General features: G+C 49.0%; 7 protein-coding genes across 7 annotated transcripts; 6 read left to right on the top strand and 1 right to left on the bottom strand.

The window, feature by feature from the left end:
- Positions 1–33: 33 nt before the first annotated feature.
- N7481_002939 (DUF3433 domain-containing protein) lies at positions 34–3,699 on the bottom strand (the record flags this gene model as incomplete). Its single annotated transcript, XM_057262158.1, has 1 exon — positions 34–3,699. One exon carries the CDS (start codon positions 3,697–3,699, stop codon positions 34–36), a length of 3,666 nt encoding a protein of 1,221 aa, XP_057123819.1.
- Positions 3,700–4,687: 988 nt separating this feature from the next.
- Positions 4,688–5,353, top strand: N7481_002938 (uncharacterized protein; the record flags this gene model as incomplete). Its single annotated transcript, XM_057262157.1, has 1 exon — positions 4,688–5,353. The coding sequence occupies one exon, from the start codon at positions 4,688–4,690 to the stop codon at positions 5,351–5,353; it is 666 nt and encodes a 221-aa protein (XP_057123818.1).
- Positions 5,354–6,619: 1,266 nt separating this feature from the next.
- N7481_002937 (uncharacterized protein) lies at positions 6,620–7,054 on the top strand (the record flags this gene model as incomplete). The annotated part of the gene is made up of 1 exon (XM_057262156.1): positions 6,620–7,054. One exon carries the CDS (start codon positions 6,620–6,622, stop codon positions 7,052–7,054), a length of 435 nt encoding a protein of 144 aa, XP_057123817.1.
- A 796-nt stretch (positions 7,055–7,850) lies between these two features.
- On the top strand, positions 7,851–9,580 carry N7481_002936 (F-box domain protein; the record flags this gene model as incomplete). The annotated part of the gene is made up of 3 exons (XM_057262155.1): positions 7,851–7,919; positions 7,967–8,511; positions 8,578–9,580. The coding sequence occupies 3 exons, from the start codon at positions 7,851–7,853 to the stop codon at positions 9,578–9,580; spliced, it is 1,617 nt and encodes a 538-aa protein (XP_057123816.1).
- A 3,335-nt stretch (positions 9,581–12,915) lies between these two features.
- Positions 12,916–13,483, top strand: N7481_002935 (hydrophobin family protein; the record flags this gene model as incomplete). The annotated part of the gene is made up of 3 exons (XM_057262154.1): positions 12,916–13,231; positions 13,285–13,373; positions 13,427–13,483. The coding sequence occupies 3 exons, from the start codon at positions 12,916–12,918 to the stop codon at positions 13,481–13,483; spliced, it is 462 nt and encodes a 153-aa protein (XP_057123815.1).
- Positions 13,484–14,869: 1,386 nt separating this feature from the next.
- Positions 14,870–15,222, top strand: N7481_002934 (uncharacterized protein; the record flags this gene model as incomplete). Its single annotated transcript, XM_057262153.1, has 2 exons — positions 14,870–14,971; positions 15,037–15,222. 2 exons carry the CDS (start codon positions 14,870–14,872, stop codon positions 15,220–15,222), a joined length of 288 nt encoding a protein of 95 aa, XP_057123814.1.
- A 218-nt stretch (positions 15,223–15,440) lies between these two features.
- On the top strand, positions 15,441–16,770 carry N7481_002933 (uncharacterized protein; the record flags this gene model as incomplete). Its single annotated transcript, XM_057262152.1, has 2 exons — positions 15,441–15,945; positions 16,019–16,770. The coding sequence occupies 2 exons, from the start codon at positions 15,441–15,443 to the stop codon at positions 16,768–16,770; spliced, it is 1,257 nt and encodes a 418-aa protein (XP_057123813.1).
- Positions 16,771–16,917: the final 147 nt, after the last annotated feature.

The raw sequence follows: 16,917 nt of genomic DNA, 5'->3' as shown, positions 1-16,917 counted from the left end.
AATGGTGAAATCCACTGTTGATAAATGTAAGTTCTATGTACCTGAGCTATGTACAGAATGATTCAACAAAGTCCCGCCATCATCGGCCATATGAATTTCAGGCTCTCCGCTTCTGGATTGCTGGGATGGCCCAAATGTAGCCAACTCATGATCCTCTTCCTCTATCGCAGGTTTCTCGTCGTAATCAAGGCCGACCCGACCGTCGGCACTGCCTAGGTTGCCAAATTTGTACCGATGACCAAGCTTGCATAGGTGCTCGTTGCGCTTTTCTTCACTCCAAGTGCTGGTACCGCGCACATCATTCAACATTCTGCTGTGGAGGACCCAGGGGATCAAAGATCCGATTGAACGAGGAAAGGGCGGACCGGAATAATGCCCATGGCGTAGCCAAAAGACACCCATGAGGATGGCAAGATCAATGGAAAGAATAACAATAATTACAACAATTGTTATGTTGGATGGTTCAATGTACCATGCAGCAAATGTCACAGTAGCGGGCAAACTTGCGTTAGTGTTTCCCGAAGACGTAAGAGGAGAAAGGTAGAGATCCCGCTGGAGGCTTATATAGCTGCTGAAAGCTGTCTGATATGCAAGTTGCACAGTGCGCATGACGAGCGCCTGCTTCTGGGACTCAGTTGTCGGGAGAAGTTTATGATGGTGCTTGTGAGTAGGCCGTTTGGAGTGAGAATGTGGCGAAGAAGAGCCTCGAGAAGCTGAGCCAGAACCAAGAATGTTGTAGACTTGCGATGTCACAAGCGCGTTCCAGGAGTTGTCGACTTGGGCATATCGCATAAAGGCATCGTTGAATGACGATAGGCTGTCCGAGGCATTTTGGAACATTTGTCCACTCGTGATCGAGCTGGCATGTATAGGCTGGTGGTGAGAAACGATTCCATCAAGGTCGAAATCCAACCTGAAATCTCCAAGTATGAGTTTAGGGCTGCAGTAGAAAACGGTTGCGAAGCCCCCATGGGCAATCCGAGTATTGTTTATCTCCTCGAGGCCAATAGTGAAAGACCTCTGACATGCGCGACTTGAATTTAAAGCAGCACTGAAATAGAGCGATCCGTTGTATGTTTTAAATGATGTATCGAGCGCAACTGGCGATTGCATCTCTGCGGTGCAACTTGATTCTGTTGTGCCCACGGAGGAATTGTAGTTCCAATACGAAGAATTGGACGAGCTATGGCTGTAAGATGCCTGGCCACACTGAAGCTCGACCCCAACCCCACGCGTTCGAGCGGTATAGATAGCCCGGTCCACATATTCGGCGTCAGGGTCATCTATTCCAAGGGGGTAGAACGACAGGTTGGCAGTATTCCAAGAAAGCATCGGCCTTCCGATGAGCAGAACATCAGAAATCAAATTGGTTCCACTGAATTCGGTCCGAATATGTGGATTGACAAACACCGAAGTGTTATACTGTGCGGTGATAACTTCGGTATGGTCCATCCATGTATCGACAGAGGGCTCAAACATTCCACTGCTGGCGATGGTGAGGCCAAAGTCAAAGATACAGATCACAGAGAGAATGACAATGAGAGGCGGCCTTTTGTCACGGAACTGCCTCCAGATCGTCAGAGAAGTATGAGAGCCAAAATTAGCTGCCAATGAAGCTTTGGACGTAGCCATGCCTTCGCGGAGCTGGACCCACGGCTCAATGCTTCCGATGTGTCGGTGGACGGAGACAAAGAGGGAACTGATCATAGAGGCGACAACAGTCGGGCCATAGTCCAAGAAAAGCCAAAGCACGGTAGTGCCGGTAGAGTCAGATGTATCAAATTTATCCAGCCGAATAAATTGAAAGGCTATTCCGAATGTAATTAGTACACCTGTCATGAGCAGACATTCTATCAGAAACCAAAGAGGCGTCAAGAAATGGGGTCGCGTATTAAGTTGCATCCTGCGCGGAGCTCGATTCTCCACTGTTGCAGCCTGGCCCTGGCGTGGGGTTATCTCGATGTGCTTGCCATTAGGCCCGTCAATCAATTTACACCACAGAGACCGGGAAAACCGACGAAGTTGCCGGGGAGTTGCACGGCAATAATCTATTCCAGAATCCGTGATATGGTTGAGCGAAGTGAACATGTCTGTGACAAGGGCACATTGCGCTGCGATCGGACCAGGATCTGAACAAAGAAAGCTTGGCCGTAGCGGGTACAGAAAGAACATCACGAGGAGCAATGAGGCTGCTGAAAGCAAAAGAACCTCCGCCAGAGTGGCTGTCTGAGATGTGACACTATACACGATGGTCCAAGAGCTATGCTTGGCCGCAATCCGATTCGGATCCGCTGTTGTGTTGAAAAATCGGTTCATTGAGGCAACAAAATGTTGATTCCAAGTCTCACCGATATTTTTTTGGTACTGGGCGAGACTGATGCGATCAGACTGTGCATCGGCCAAGGAAGCGATGTCCGATTCTATTTGGTGCAATCGCCCGCGACCATCAAGAGAAAGCCTTGAGAAAAGCATACGTTGGAACTCCGTAAGGCCGAGATCCGTAGAAGTCAAAGAAGTTGTCGAACTAGAGATATTCGTGGCAGTGGCTATTGACGTGTTTGCTGGCAGGGTTATGTCGGCATTGGTGCGTAGATATGTGCTCGTACACCCGAAGACACTGGCTTTGGATGATAGATTGTTCAACGTGGGGTTTACATCGATGGAAATTCCAAACAGCGAGAAGGGCGTACATCCGTCACCGTTCCAGGTGAAAATGGCACTGGAATTTCCGTATGAGCCACGAGGCTCCCAGTACATGAGCTGAGGCAGTCGATCGTTGGGCGGGTCGGTGCTGGTCAGAGATATTTTTATCTCACAATTGGAGGCCTCTTCAGTGCCCGAGGAGCTCCGAATCGACAAGTTGCGAATGTTCCATTCCAAAAGTGGCGTGCCATCTTGAGAATCAAATATCTTACCAGGAATGACTTCGGTTGAATGGGTTTCCACACAACTAATGTCAGACCAGTAAATGTCTTGATTGAGTTCCCAGGTTGAAGTTCCCGTTCCCGGTCTGGAGTGTGCTGGCATTGAGATGGGCGGCATGGAATAACTAGGTACTTGATAAGCGAAGAATGTATCCACATGAGTTGAGGCGTTATTCCCGAGACGGGCTGCAGCGTTCGCTAGTAAAGTGTTCTGCGATTCCAGGCTCATCAGACTGGGCCAGGTATCGAGATGCCTCGCGAAGACGATGTTTGGCTCATCAAGGTCCACGAGACCAGACAGTACGGAGGGCAACATCATTCGTAGAATAATTGAAGTCGATGACACAGCCGCTACAATCCAATGTCGGTTTCGGATCGCCATGATGGGGGCCATGATGCCATAGAAGAAGCAGTAATTGGTGAAGAGAATGTCTCCGGGGACACCATTAGGTTTGGCGAGTTGAAAAAACGGCTCCAACCGCAGAACATCCAAAGCGCATACATTCCATAACGCCACTGCTAAAATGGCAAATGCAGTGGGTACATAGGTGTAGACTCCTGAGGTAAACCGGGCGAGGTCCTCGTATGACTTGACATGAATGAGCCCATGGTGACGGTTTGAGTACTGACGAAGAGCCTCGATGGAAACTGCCATTAGAATAAAGTAGACAGCCAAAGCAGAGAGGTAGGGACGCCTCAGAGAAGTGGGCAACCAAGGCCTTTGCTTGCTTGGTGGAATGCTTCGGCCCGTTGGTCCATTGTCAGACTCGACCATGTCTGCCTCATGGGCCTATTGAGCCTCGAAGATGTTATCGAATCATTGGTAAATAAACGGGTGCACCAGTCACAATGTGCTCGTGTCGTGCAGTCGCTGACAACCGCCTTTCACCCCGTGTCAGACATCGAGGCTTTGCCCAGCCTAGAGGCGTGGCACCCCCACGTGACTGGACATGCCCGGAGAAAAGATTAAAGTTTTAAGTATACATCACGTGCACGAATGACTAACCAGACACGTGATATGGTCTGGCCAACCTATGAATAGATCATTGCGTTTATCTGTACATTGGGAAGGAGGCTCGATGGAGTTGCTGGTCATAAAAACACCGAGGTTATACCCGCTCAGCTCAGCCCTTATCCTCATCCATCTTATTGTCAAAAATAACGAACTCGTCGCCGAGCATCATCCTAAGACCGGTAACCCAATAGAAGAAAGGTGGATTAGTAGCAACAATTCGAGTCGGTGAGGTGGGTCTGATTTCGCGGCTAGTACATACCCAGGGTAGTATTATCTAGTAGCAGACTGTGGCCAATCGCTCTAAACTACCCAACTGCCGAAAACCGTAGCTACTAAGAGCAACTACTAGGCCGAACAAGGATTTAGCACCAGCTGTGTCCCTGATTCCCGAGACCAATAATTCCCTGAGCCCCCAACGACTCTGCTTAATGCTCAACATCTGACAAGTGACACGACCTCGAGATAGAGTAATATTCCCAATCCAAAATGGGGATAGAGATAGAGAGTCTACCTCTAGAGCTACTCGAGGCTATTTTGCTGGTAGTCGAAGACGAAAAGACCCTTCTGCTCGCACAGCGAGTATGTCTACGATGGGTCAACTGCATCCGACAGTCCTCTGCAATCCAACAAGCCCTGTTCTTCCAGCCCGCAAACACAGTGTTACAAAGATGCCAAACACCTCGTCAGAACCCCTTTTGCAGCAAAATTTCCTTATTGGTTCCCCAGCGATAATCTCAAAACCTGCGCCATGGCATACGGAGCTGGAGACATGCAAGATTTTCTCGACAGCAAAACGGTATATCTGCGACCAACAGCGAGCTGGCGACGAATGCTTGTGCAGCAGCCTCCAATTATGGGATTGCAATGGATTGACCGCAGTCTCGGTGATCGTCGCATTATTACCATGCAAAGGTATAACCTTCCATCAGAGGCATGCGGAGATGGCCTTCGGATGAACACGCTATACGACTTAGTGGTCTGGTCTGCGGAAGATGCCGAACAGTTCTTTTATTTCCGAATCGCCTGGAGTTCTTACAAAACATATTCCCACCAATTCAGGATGCCCAGCACTTCGAATCCGGACCCTTGTGGAAGGAACGATCCCCAATACAAATCAGCGTTCAGGTACGCGATTCAGAACTCGAGTCTTCTCCTCGATACGTGGCATACTGAACGTATGCCTTTTGATCTATTGAATACGTTCGGTGAAGATACATGGACGTGGGACTTGATACGCGGCCTGAAATTGCCAATGGGCGATTTCGATGTCGACAAAGTTCTTCGAAAAAGGAAAGTTGAATTTGTCAACAGCTGGTGCAGGATGGCATCAGACCTTTACTATGGGTATACGCAAGAGATGGATAGTTGTTCAGGAGGCTTTCCATTGCCGGATGAAGATGATGAAGATCTATAATGTGCATAGGTATCTTTTCGTTGATTCAAGCACATACATAGTATGTAGTAGTAACCAGGCAGTGCAATTAGTTGGGCGTTGCCGATTGTGGGTTTCTGCGAGGGACTTGAACTTAACTTGAAAGGACTTAAAAGTCACAGGGAGTTGAGAGCCCAATGCCTACCACCACTTTGTGGAGATGGGATAGCACTACTAGATAGCTTCATCCGACCATTTGTCCAATGCACCATCTCGCTTCGTCCTATTAGTATGGTACCACCCCATACCCCTCGGAAAAGGGGATCGGGCAAGAGGTGATGGGGCAAGTCTAGGACCTAATTCCTGGCCAGATTGGCTTGATGGAGTAGTCGATGGAGTAGTAGCAGGTAAGACCAAGACCTAGCGGCACCTTCGACGGCCAGAACAACGGTCACATCTCCGACGGCTCTGATAATATGAAGGCAGTGGAACTTGGCACTGATCACATTGGCGAATACTCCCAACAGCTGCTTGCGGCAGTGAGGCAACCCGTTCACTAACACGGCAGTCTGAACATCTCGCATAACAGCTGATGGAGGGTTGGGGAGCTGCACAGAGGTCACAATATCGGGTATTGTTTAACCATCGCATGCAGCACATCGGTAGACAGAAGCACAATCTCGACAGCGGGTTCCCTGGGTCCGGCGAGTAGTGTTTAGAAGCCCTGATAAAGAAATTGGTACTGCGTAGCGCTGGCAAAAGAGGTTGATTGTATCCATTGGAAGTCGGAGGACTTGTCGGATTGAACAGAAAAGAGAAGATAGAAGGAAAATAGAAGGAAAATAGAAGAAAGATGGAAGAAAGTGAAGTTTGGTACGCGATATACGCGTCGACGCGACCAAAAGAGTCTAACCGCATCTGGTGCCCCCCCAGCTGCATGCAGCTACAGCTCCATCTACCTACATCCTCCGTCACTGCACTACACTCAACCAGTCCTATTGGAAAACGGCCCCGAGTTATACCTTGCAATCACGTCTCAAAAAGGGGGAAGCCTCTGAAGATGGGCATTAGGCGGGCTTCGGTCTCGGTCACCGTCCCGGCCCGTCCTCCCAGGACCAGGGCCATCCCGGCCGATACAATGTTCCCCTGGATGTCTCTCAATTTACCGACCTTGTCAAGCTCCGGTCTCCGAGAATTACCATGATTGGCACCACTCCATCCACACTGCATTCCAGAATCAAGGCGTATGGGCACTTGTGACTGGGTTGGAGCAGCCACTACTCGCGCTGGATCCTCCCATTTGCTCAAATGTATCAAAGTTGGCAGCAACTGGACAAGAGCCTAAGCGCCTTGCTTGGTTTGACGGTCGATAGGGCAATCCTAGTCAATACCCCCGGAAATGTCAGTAACGATGCGATGTACGACTTCCTGCAAACCAATTACCAACCCAAACCCAAGCCACAATTCCCCCAGCTCCTCAAAACCCTCTCCCGCCTTCGACTCGACAATTTCGCATCGGTCAGTGGCTATGCCCACAAATTCATGTCCGTCGAAAGCGAGATGGAATCGATGCGACCCAATGGTATCTCGCAGACCGTGGTGAATACAATTTTCCTGGAGGGTCTTGGTCGAAAATGGGAGGAATTCAAACAGCGCATGATCGAGGACAATTTCGCGACCAACGGGTTCACCCCCATGCCATCGGAAGATTTGGTTATGGAGGCTGAAGCCATGAGGCTTTGATTCGAGAGGATCAAGCTACTCCAGCTCCTCCGGTCACCAAGCGACGTGGTCGGCCTTTCTGTGGGCATTGCAACTTGACTGAATATATACAAGAGGGCTGCTGGCGCTTGGAAGGGAGGACGGAAGAAGAGATTCGGATCATCCGGCGCACACTGAATCAGGACCGGTCGAGAAGGGCTCGGAAGCCTTCAAGATGGGTGAACAGAAATCGAGTTGTGAAACCTTGAACACCGCACTGGAAGAGCCTCAAGATTATCAACCATGATCGGCGCCGACCGATACACCACGAGCTTAAATTAATGCTCTGCCTCTGCACAACATATTATACCCAGCATTCCAAAGTCAAAATCTCGAGGTGGCTTCAATCAATCGAGACCACAAAGAATGAAATGCGGTAATAGCGACCGTGACCAAGCGAGAGAGCGAAGGAGAGATGAAGATGAAGAAGACGAGGGCGATGAACAGTCGCTGGGTCCGCCGACCTTCATCTCTTTGTCTTCCACAAGCGCTAGATTTCTCACAGCGGCCAGCCAACATTCTGGTTGATCAACAGGGTTGGTCGACCATGAAGCATGGATTGAGCAGACCGCGTGGGAATTGCTTTTGTAACATACTACAATAGTTACTATACCATATTACACTATACTATACTAGCAGTACTACTACTCGTATACTCGTATATATTCCTCGTAGACACTCGGCTGGGCGGTGGCTGATCAACTGCCGTTATTGTCTTTGCTGGTTGAACTTCTCCCCATCTTCTCCCTCTCCCTTTACCTCCCCCTCACAATCAATCATGGATCGGGATGGAACCACTATGTCCCCTTCTCGATCAAGCCTTGTCATCGAAAACTCGAGCTACCATGTAAGTTGATGGATGCCTGCCTATTTTCTACGACTTGGTATGAATAGTTACTCACTAGAGACAGACTCGACAAGCTTCTCGATAGTCTGACTCACCACGAGATTCGGAGAGTGAAGGCTCGCTTCCAGAATGAACACTTTCCGTTCGACATTGTTGGCAATTTGCCGATCGAAGTTGTGACTCTGATCTTCAAAAACCTCCCTTTGACAGAGATGCTACGTCTGCAGAGAGTTTCATCGACCTGGAAAGCGCTCCTGTCTTCTCGCGACCTGCAATCTGCTGTGCTTCTGACACGAGAGTTGACCTGCGAAAATACCCAAGACACAGTTGCTTTCATAAAGAAAAGGAATCGAATCGAGCAAGGTAAATTCGTGTCAGAGATTGCCTTCACGCCGCCCCACAAGGGAGCACCGCAGTGGTGCATGGCCGCGGACTATTCGGAAGGTCATTTCGCATGGATCGATAACACAAAATTCACCCTCAATGTGCTCAATCTTTGGACCGGACAACTCAGTCAGTTTGTGACAGAAGATCGACAGACCTTTTCTGACACAAAAGTATCAAACGCCATGGTAGTGGCGCTTGCTCGACGGTGCGTAATTCCGCCATGACTGACTAGCCATGACTATGATGCTAACTGATCCTGGTCATCGAACAGAACCTGCCATGTATGGAATCTCGGAACCCATGAATACACCAATTTTCAGTTGCCTCACCCCAATTGGACGGGCAGTTTCTTGGTTCATGGAACCAATGCAATGTTCATCGGGCGGAACGACTCCAGCGGAATAGCTGACCTCATACACTGGAGCTTTGGGTCGCGTATTGCACGCACTATCCCGTGGAAGGATGCGAGAACTATCAAATCCTTGATTCTAGACCCAGACGAGGAAAAATTTATTGTCTTTCATATTGACGACCTCCCCGACAGCTCCTCCGTCCCCAGTCTAACAACCTCCTTCATTCCAAACGTGGAGGCACACCTAGAAACCTTTGCACTGGATGATCGAGAAAGGGGTGGGGTCTTTCGATCTACATCAGACCGGATCCAAAGTCTATTCCTGCGACGCGATAGCTCTGTGAGAAAATCTCCTTTCCGCTGCGAAACACACCCCGGCCAGATCAACCTCAATGTCGAAGAAGAGAATTTTTGGGATGAAGATCATCCAGATGGGTCCGAATCCGTTGACAGCGATGACCCGTATGGCGCCGAAATTTATGACCCTGAACTTCACACGTGGGCTTCTCAGAGATTCTTCTCCTTTGAAAGGAACCAGCAACTCGTCGTTCATAGGGTCCACACAGTTCGGCCCTCATTACCAGTGCCCGAAAAGCTCAAGTTCATTTCTCCGAGCCCGGGGATCATTTATTATGCAGAGTTCCAGACACAATGGGAAGGGGATCCCGGCAGGGTGATGGTTCTGCATGCTTCCAAATCAGACCGTGATCCAGTTCACGATTATGAAGCTTATTTCGAAGTGAGGAAGGGGCATGGAGCTAAAATCTACGGAGATGGCGATTTTATGGTCTTTGTCAGACCTTACGAGATGTCCATTCATAGCTTCAATGACCGGGCGGTTTGGAATCCCAGCCAGATAAGTTGGCCAAAAGAGATATTGAATCTAGGCGTAGCGAAAAATACACTGATTTATGGGCGCTAGTTAGTTGTTGATCCTGCGCAGGAACATATTGAAGGAGATGGGAGTTTGCTGACTACTTTACAAAAAAGTCTTAGCCAAATGCTCTCATATTTGTGAATACAGATCTCAAAATTTTCGTCCGGTGGACTACCGGAACCCGAGAAGTTGGAATGGTTTCTTAGTAGAGGAAAATCCGGCTTATTCTATTTTTTTCTGTCTTTTCAGAATTAGAAACAACCTGTAACCTAAGCTGTGGCTATTCCTACCTAAAAGGGAAAGCGACAGCCCTATCCAGAGATTTGACGTCATGTCCACGATACCACATAACGTGTTTTACCCACGAGTCGGCCACCCCTGCGAGTCGGCCACGTATCTCCACCACCACTATTATATATATATATATATAAATCCACCAACGATAATTAAATTGCAAAAACTAGGTACTAGTATTAAGTGGGCACCTATTGCGCTTATGCCCTTTCTTACGGCAATTGCTACAACGCTGTGGCGCCCTCTCATTGGTCGTTCTTGCTGTGCGCGGAGGTGCCGATGGTGTAGCCATATTGGTTTCATTTGCCAATTGCAGGTGTATTTGCATATCTTCCACAGTAATGCCGCCTTCATAGGGTATTTGGGCACTAGGTAACGCTTGCTTGCGTAGTTTTCGGCGATTTTCAGCGATTTTCAGCCATCACACGGCTATAATCGGCAGCTGTCATGACAAGCTTGCTTGCTAAGTTTTGGCACCTCCGCTAGGTTGGTCCAATTGCCGTTGTATCTCAGCTTCGTTATCGCTTGATCGCTGCTTAATTAGTTGCTTAATTGATGATCCTTGCCGCCGAAAATTGGCTGATTTGTATGGCGTATGTGGCACAAATTCTTTGCTACTACTACTACTATGTGATAGTGGTGGTGATGTTAAGGGGGTATATCAAGCTTTGTAGTACTCTCTCTGGCGAATAGGGTATAATACCAGAGCCTGCAAAGCTACCTATAATAACAGAGCTTTTGTAGGTTGCTGTACGTGCTGCAGGGTATATATCGAGGAAATCGAGCTTGTCAATATGGGTAGTATCTATACCGGCTATATTCTGAATATGTTGGCGATAAAAGTGCTTCAATATGCCGAAACAGCCAATATCTAGCGGCTGTAACAAATTTGATGAGTGGGCAGGCATACAAATTGTAATGATATTATTTGCCATGCAAATTGAGTCAAATTGTAAGGTAAGATGACTCCTATGGTCATCCATAACCAGCATCGAGTAGGCACTACGTCGTCTCTTGATAATATGCGGAATGAAGCTTTCTTCGAGCCATGAGAGGCCTATAGTATCAGTTGTCCATCTATTATCACTGACCTCGAAGCGTCAGTCTCTTGGTACAGTACTAAACCAGCCTGTCATTAAGTTTTTAGCTTTGAAGATGATGGTCGGAGGTAAAACCTCGTTCTGGTTGATACACTTAATTATAGTTATCCACTCTTGATTGCCAGGCTGTAGGAGTTTTCGCCGCCTGTGGTAATCCCTTCCAGTTACAACCTTTGAAGTACTGGCAATCCCCATTGTGAACCTAGTTTCATTAAAATTATAGATGTCGTCGTCGTCAATACTATATTCAGTAATTTTGGCAGCAAAAAGAAGAAACCACCGATGAACGCGGCCGTTAAGCCGATTTTGCAATGTTGCGCGTGGTACATCAAAAAGCTGCGCAGCTTCGCGAATAGAGGCTACTTTTCACTTTTTATGGCCTGGATGGCAAGTTACATCCTACCCTCCTGTTCGATCAATTTTTTGTCGTTTTTCATGGCGAATTGGTGGCATGGCGATGGTTGCAAAAAGGAGGTTGCTACACGCGACGCGGTTGTGGAGACGCGTGGCCGACTCGCAGGGGTGGCCGACTCGTGGGAAAAACACGTTAGTATTCTAGTGTACTAGTTATCTTTTTCCCTAGTAGTATCTGATAGTGGCCCTTGTTTAAAAACTTTCTTGGCTAATAGTGGCAGTCTTGTTAAGCTAGCTGGAGGCTACCCCTAGCCTTGAAGGGCTTCGGAGGCCCCAGCCACCATGATCCTATCCAGGGGCTCACACCCCTTGGTATTGTCTACCCCGTCCTCCCGGCAGAGAGCCGGTCTCATCTCTCATCATGATCGCAAACATCGCAATTCCTCGATGAATCGAACGCCAGGAACATTTGATTATATGTGTGCCTTGAAACCAGATATCTCAAATATCAAATCTCCATTAAAGCCCCAGCAGGATGTGTTCATGGTATGGGCCTGCGCAGACCTCGACTCTTTAAAGCCCGACTACACATTCCTCTCCTATTCAAGGTGGATATACCGCTCAGGAACGGTCCTGTCGATCATAACGGTCACCTATCATAACCCCGCACATTCAGGTTTTCACGAGTCAACCAGGTGGGGAGATCGACCGGGCCCTGTTACCGTCAAAGCCCCACAAGTACATTCGATCGGGAACCCGATCCGAATCATATTCGGGCCACTGTTTAGTGAATGGCTGTCTCTACTTTAGAGAAGAAATTTCTGGTTGAGGGTGTATTTTAGAATTGGGGAGGCAATGAGGCATTGAGTTTAGACTTATCTTGGGCGGAATATTGTCTTGGTGCATGAGAGACATGCATTTGCGGTTTACGGCAAGTTGCAGGAAAATTCCGGAACGCCACAAATTCCATTGGATCCCATTTCAAATTCAAGAAGACACGGTGTAGGGGGTGACCATTTCCATAGGGAGGCTTACTTAACTTAATTCTGTTGCATTCTTCGAGGGTTGGATAGGCCGTCACATACTAGAGAAGGGTGATAGATTTTAGAATTACCACATCAAAAGAGCATTGAGCTACGGTGATAAATCAATAAAGATTTCTATTAATCTGTGAGCTATTGCCTTTCTGTGAAATATCTGACTGCTGATGGACGACAACATTCAAGATGCAAGAGGCCTGCAAGGTAACCCTCATAGATACCACTGGGCGAAGGAATGTAGGGCGTAGGAGTCACTTTCTGGCAAAGGGACGTTATGATTGACGGGAGTATTCCGGGATTAGAGAACTTACCAATTGAGGAACACTCTGCCCTACATGATCAAGGCCATATGAAAGATTCACCCCTGTGTGAGGCATTCCGGGCCGAAATACTCGAGGGTTGTTTTTGGAGGAGTATGGACTTAGCACGAGCCCCAAACAGACAAATCTTTTAAGATAAGAGGCGCCTGATCAATGTTCCGCAAGGTTCTCTATCCAAGCATCTTCTCTTCTCTGCTCATTACATCTCTACCTCTTCCCCACCCTATCTCTTTAATTAAAGACCCTAATCTTTACTCTTTACCACCGTCAAAATGCAGTTCTCTATTGCCGCTATTGCCGTCGCTTTCGCCTCTCTGGCCGCTGCCATGCCCACTGAGTTTGGCATGCAGCAGCAGGAGGGTGGCGCCGTCCGCTACCCCGTCCCCAGCGACATGACCGTCAAGCAGGCTCAGTCCAAGTGCGGTAACCAGGCTCAGCTCTCTTGCTGTAACAGGGCTACCTACGCCCATGACACCACTAATGTCAACAAGGGTCTTGGTGCTGGTCTTCTGTCACACCTGATCGGTACTGGCTCCGGTGCTGAAGGTGTCGGTATCTTCCGCCAGTGCTCCAAGCTGGATGTTCAGGGTAAGTTTCGCATATTTACAATACTATTGACCTGCATACTAAATACCACACAGTCGACGTTACTCTTATCCCTATTCAGGATCTCCTTAACCAGCACTGCAAGCAGAACATTGCCTGCTGTGTCAACTCTCCCTCCTCTGCCGTAAGTTACCTCCATCAGATCTTGTCCATTTCAACCACTAATACGATTCACAGTCCAGCGACCTGGTTGGCGCCGGACTTCCTTGTATTGCTCTCGGCTCCATCCTCTAAGCACATCGCTTCTAGGTTTATTGGCCTTGGTAAGAAGTTTCGGGTGTCGTGCGATATAGCTCTATCGTTTATTTCTTTTGCTGTTTTCTGCGGCTTAGCTACTTCTGTGACAAAACACAGCGGTTATCATATCCCCGCATAATATACAATTTTCTTATACCCTTTCCCATTGAAGAATTAGATTCCCCGTAACAAGACCTAATGTGTGTTATTCTATCATGGTTGATGCCTGACACCGGTCTCACCACTGATATCCCACATCCCTCACGTAGCGGTGGCTAAAATCTACCCATAGTTCTGACCTTCGTCAGTATTTGCGGCAATGGAAAATTCGTTGATAAAATCCCAACTGACTAGGTGTATTCATTGAGTGGTAGATCGTCCACTATGGTTTCACTATTGATATTTGCTCGGGATGCATGAATTCCTTTATTCGTCCCTCCCTTCGTGGTTTCCATGACGGTAGTCAAGCAAGCAGATATAGCCTGGATACGAGCCTCCAGAGGCCAAATGTCCGCACCACGAATGCGCTGCACCTCCTTACCATCCTTCATGAGAACGAAAGTGGACATAGCCGTGACATTGAACTCGGAAGCAACACCACGCAGCTTATCCACATCGACCTGCACGAAGCGAACGTTCTGGTACTTCTCACTCAGTTCACCGACCTTTTAAGCAGACAAATCACTCCACCAAATAAGAACGGCCATGTGCCACCATCCAAAAGATCAAGGAAGTGCTCTCAATCTGCCAATCCTCGTTTTTGTCTGGACCTAGTGAGTTTCCCCGTGTTGAGTCAAATTAAGCCGCAGGCTCCACGCCTTGTGGTGCCCTTCCGTCAATTTCTTTAAGTTTCAGCCTTGCGACCATACCTCCCCCCAGAACCCAAAAACTTTGATTTCTCGTAAGGTGCCGAACGGGTCATCATAGAATCCCGTCCGATCCCTAGTCGGCATAGTTTATGGTTAAGACTACGACGGTATCTGATCGTCTTCGATCCCCTAACTTTCGTTCCCTGATTAATGAAAACATCCTTGGCGAATGCTTTCGCAGTAGTTAGTCTTCCGCAAATCCAAGAATTTCACTTCTGACAGCGGAATACTGATGCCCCCGACTATCCCTATTAATCATTACGGCGGTCCTAGAAACCAACAAAATAGAACCGCACGTCTTATTCTATTATTCCATGCTAATGTATTCGAGCAAAGGCCTGCTTTGAACGCTCTAATTTTTTCACAGTAAACAGCAACCGGTGTTGACGAAACCATTGAATAGGGGCGACAAGACAAATCTTCGTCGTGGACATCTGGACTATGATCGTGTTATTGGAAATCGTGTCTGGGATATTGTACAGGCGCACAGAGGTATGGCAGGTATACCTTCGCGATGGCGATCGACGTGACTTACCAGGGGACAGGCCCCGACGTTCGACCAAGCCTTCCAACGCTAGATGAATACGTTGCTTTGACACCTCGCCATGTGACACCGGTATACGCTTCGCTTGATTGAATAATTGAAGGAATCCCACTCGAGACAGCTGCTCACGCCAGCAGATCTACCCCTACGACGCCAATTTGATCGTCTCTCTCCTCGACCTTCACCCTAATCCTCCGGCCGCAGGTGTAAACAAACCTCAGATAGAGATCCTTGAATGCGGCACCGGCCATGGTTCTTTGACTCTGCACCTTGCGTGCGTGCCATCCACGCCGCCAACTCGACTCCGCCGCCCCGTCCATTGAAATTCCAAATCCAAATCCTCGAAGATGGAGCTCAACGACCAGGAGAAGAGGACTCGGAATAAATTGAGGGTAGCTAGGCTCAGCATGCCGATGCCGATACAGTGCAGGAAGAGTGGGATACATGGCGAGCGCAGCGCAACGCAATTGTTTATACCGTGGACGTCTCAGCCAAATTCTCCAAGCTTGCCGAGAAGAACGTGCAGAGATTCCGTCGTGGAATGTATGGCGGAGATGTTGATTTCTATGTGGGCCCGGCTGAGGACTGGATTGCAGAGCAGAAGAAGCAGCGTACCAAGACCGACGTGCTGTCTTCTTTGACAGGACAGAGCTCGGTCGAGCCGTTCCTGTCACACGCGATCCTAGACATGCCGTCTGCACAACTTCGAATCCCCCCATGTTGCGCCTATGCTGAAACGCGATGGCTTCCTCGCTGTCTTCGTGCCAAGTATTACTCAAATCGGCGATTGTGTGAGCCTGATTCGCCAGCACCATCTGTCTCTAGTCCAAGAGAGGTGGTGTACCGAATGGGTGCTAACCGCAGATCGATGGCGGAGCCACCCACGGGAGGGCCCGAACCCCATCCCACAAACACCCAAGAAACCATCGCCAGAGTCGCAGGAGACGACCACCAAGCTCGAACGGTCATCGACACAGCCGGCTTGCTGAATGAGGACTGGAAACAATTTCGAAGCGGCGATGCCTTTGCACCATCGGATCCGGCGGGTCGGATCACGACCAGGGGGGTGTGGAAACTCATCAGCCCCCTGAAAGAGATCATCCACCATCAAACTGTTAGCAATCGAAGCCACCCAGAACGAGGTCCAAGAAGTCAAACATGGCCAACACCTGCTCCAAGAGCAGAATGACAAGCTCCAGGAGGAGATGAAGGCTCGGCGAGCGCAAATCGAAGCTGTGCCACCGTCAGCTCCAGCCAGATCATGGGCAGAAGTTGCGGCAGAAAGCGGCCAGGGTCCACCCCAGACGACTCCACAACGTGCTGAGAGAGAATCCGACTGCGTCAGAATTAGCACCCAGAGAACATTCGTCGACCAAGGGATGATGAGAACAGCGGCGGAAATACCTTTGCACGATACATACCTTTCAATCGAAGCCGCATACACCCACATCCACACCGCACTCACGAACGCCGCCTCAACACAAGACGCCCAGGTAGCCGGGGTTGGCACCACCAAGACTGGATATGTTATTCGATTCAAGGACCCAGAATCGGCTGATATGGCCCGCAGTCACACTGAGTGGCTGGAAGGACTAGGCAACAACACCAAGCTGGTAAAGCCACGATTTGACGTGGTCGTGCATCGGACACCGACAGAGGGCCTCGACCAAGATGCCGACTACGATCAGGTGATGGGAATAATCATGGAAGAAAATGAACGGCCAGAAACGGGCTATCGCATCGAGGAGGTAGCATGGCTCAAGAGAACAGACAAGGTCCTTGGGAGGTTTGCTTCCCTGGGAATATGGCTAGACTCCCCAGAGGGAGCAGAGCATTTCATCAGCAAGGGCTTCATAGTAGACAAACGTTAGATAGGGAGTGTTGAGCGCCACGATATCAAGAAAAAGAGGTGCCTCCGATGTCAACGATTCGGACACCTAGCATGGTCATGCAAGGAGACTCCACGGTGCGGGCATTGTGCAGGTCCGCACGAGCGGCAGCATGCCCACCAGGAGTCA

Source organism: Penicillium waksmanii (genome assembly GCF_028829765.1).
Source record: "Penicillium waksmanii strain IBT 27052 chromosome Unknown utg000004l:1.0-5674109.0:1.0-5678898.0, whole genome shotgun sequence".
NCBI lineage: Eukaryota > Fungi > Ascomycota > Eurotiomycetes > Eurotiales > Aspergillaceae > Penicillium > Penicillium waksmanii.
The sequence above is the reverse complement of the archived record's forward strand: the minus strand, read 5'-3'. Positions and strand labels throughout refer to the sequence as shown.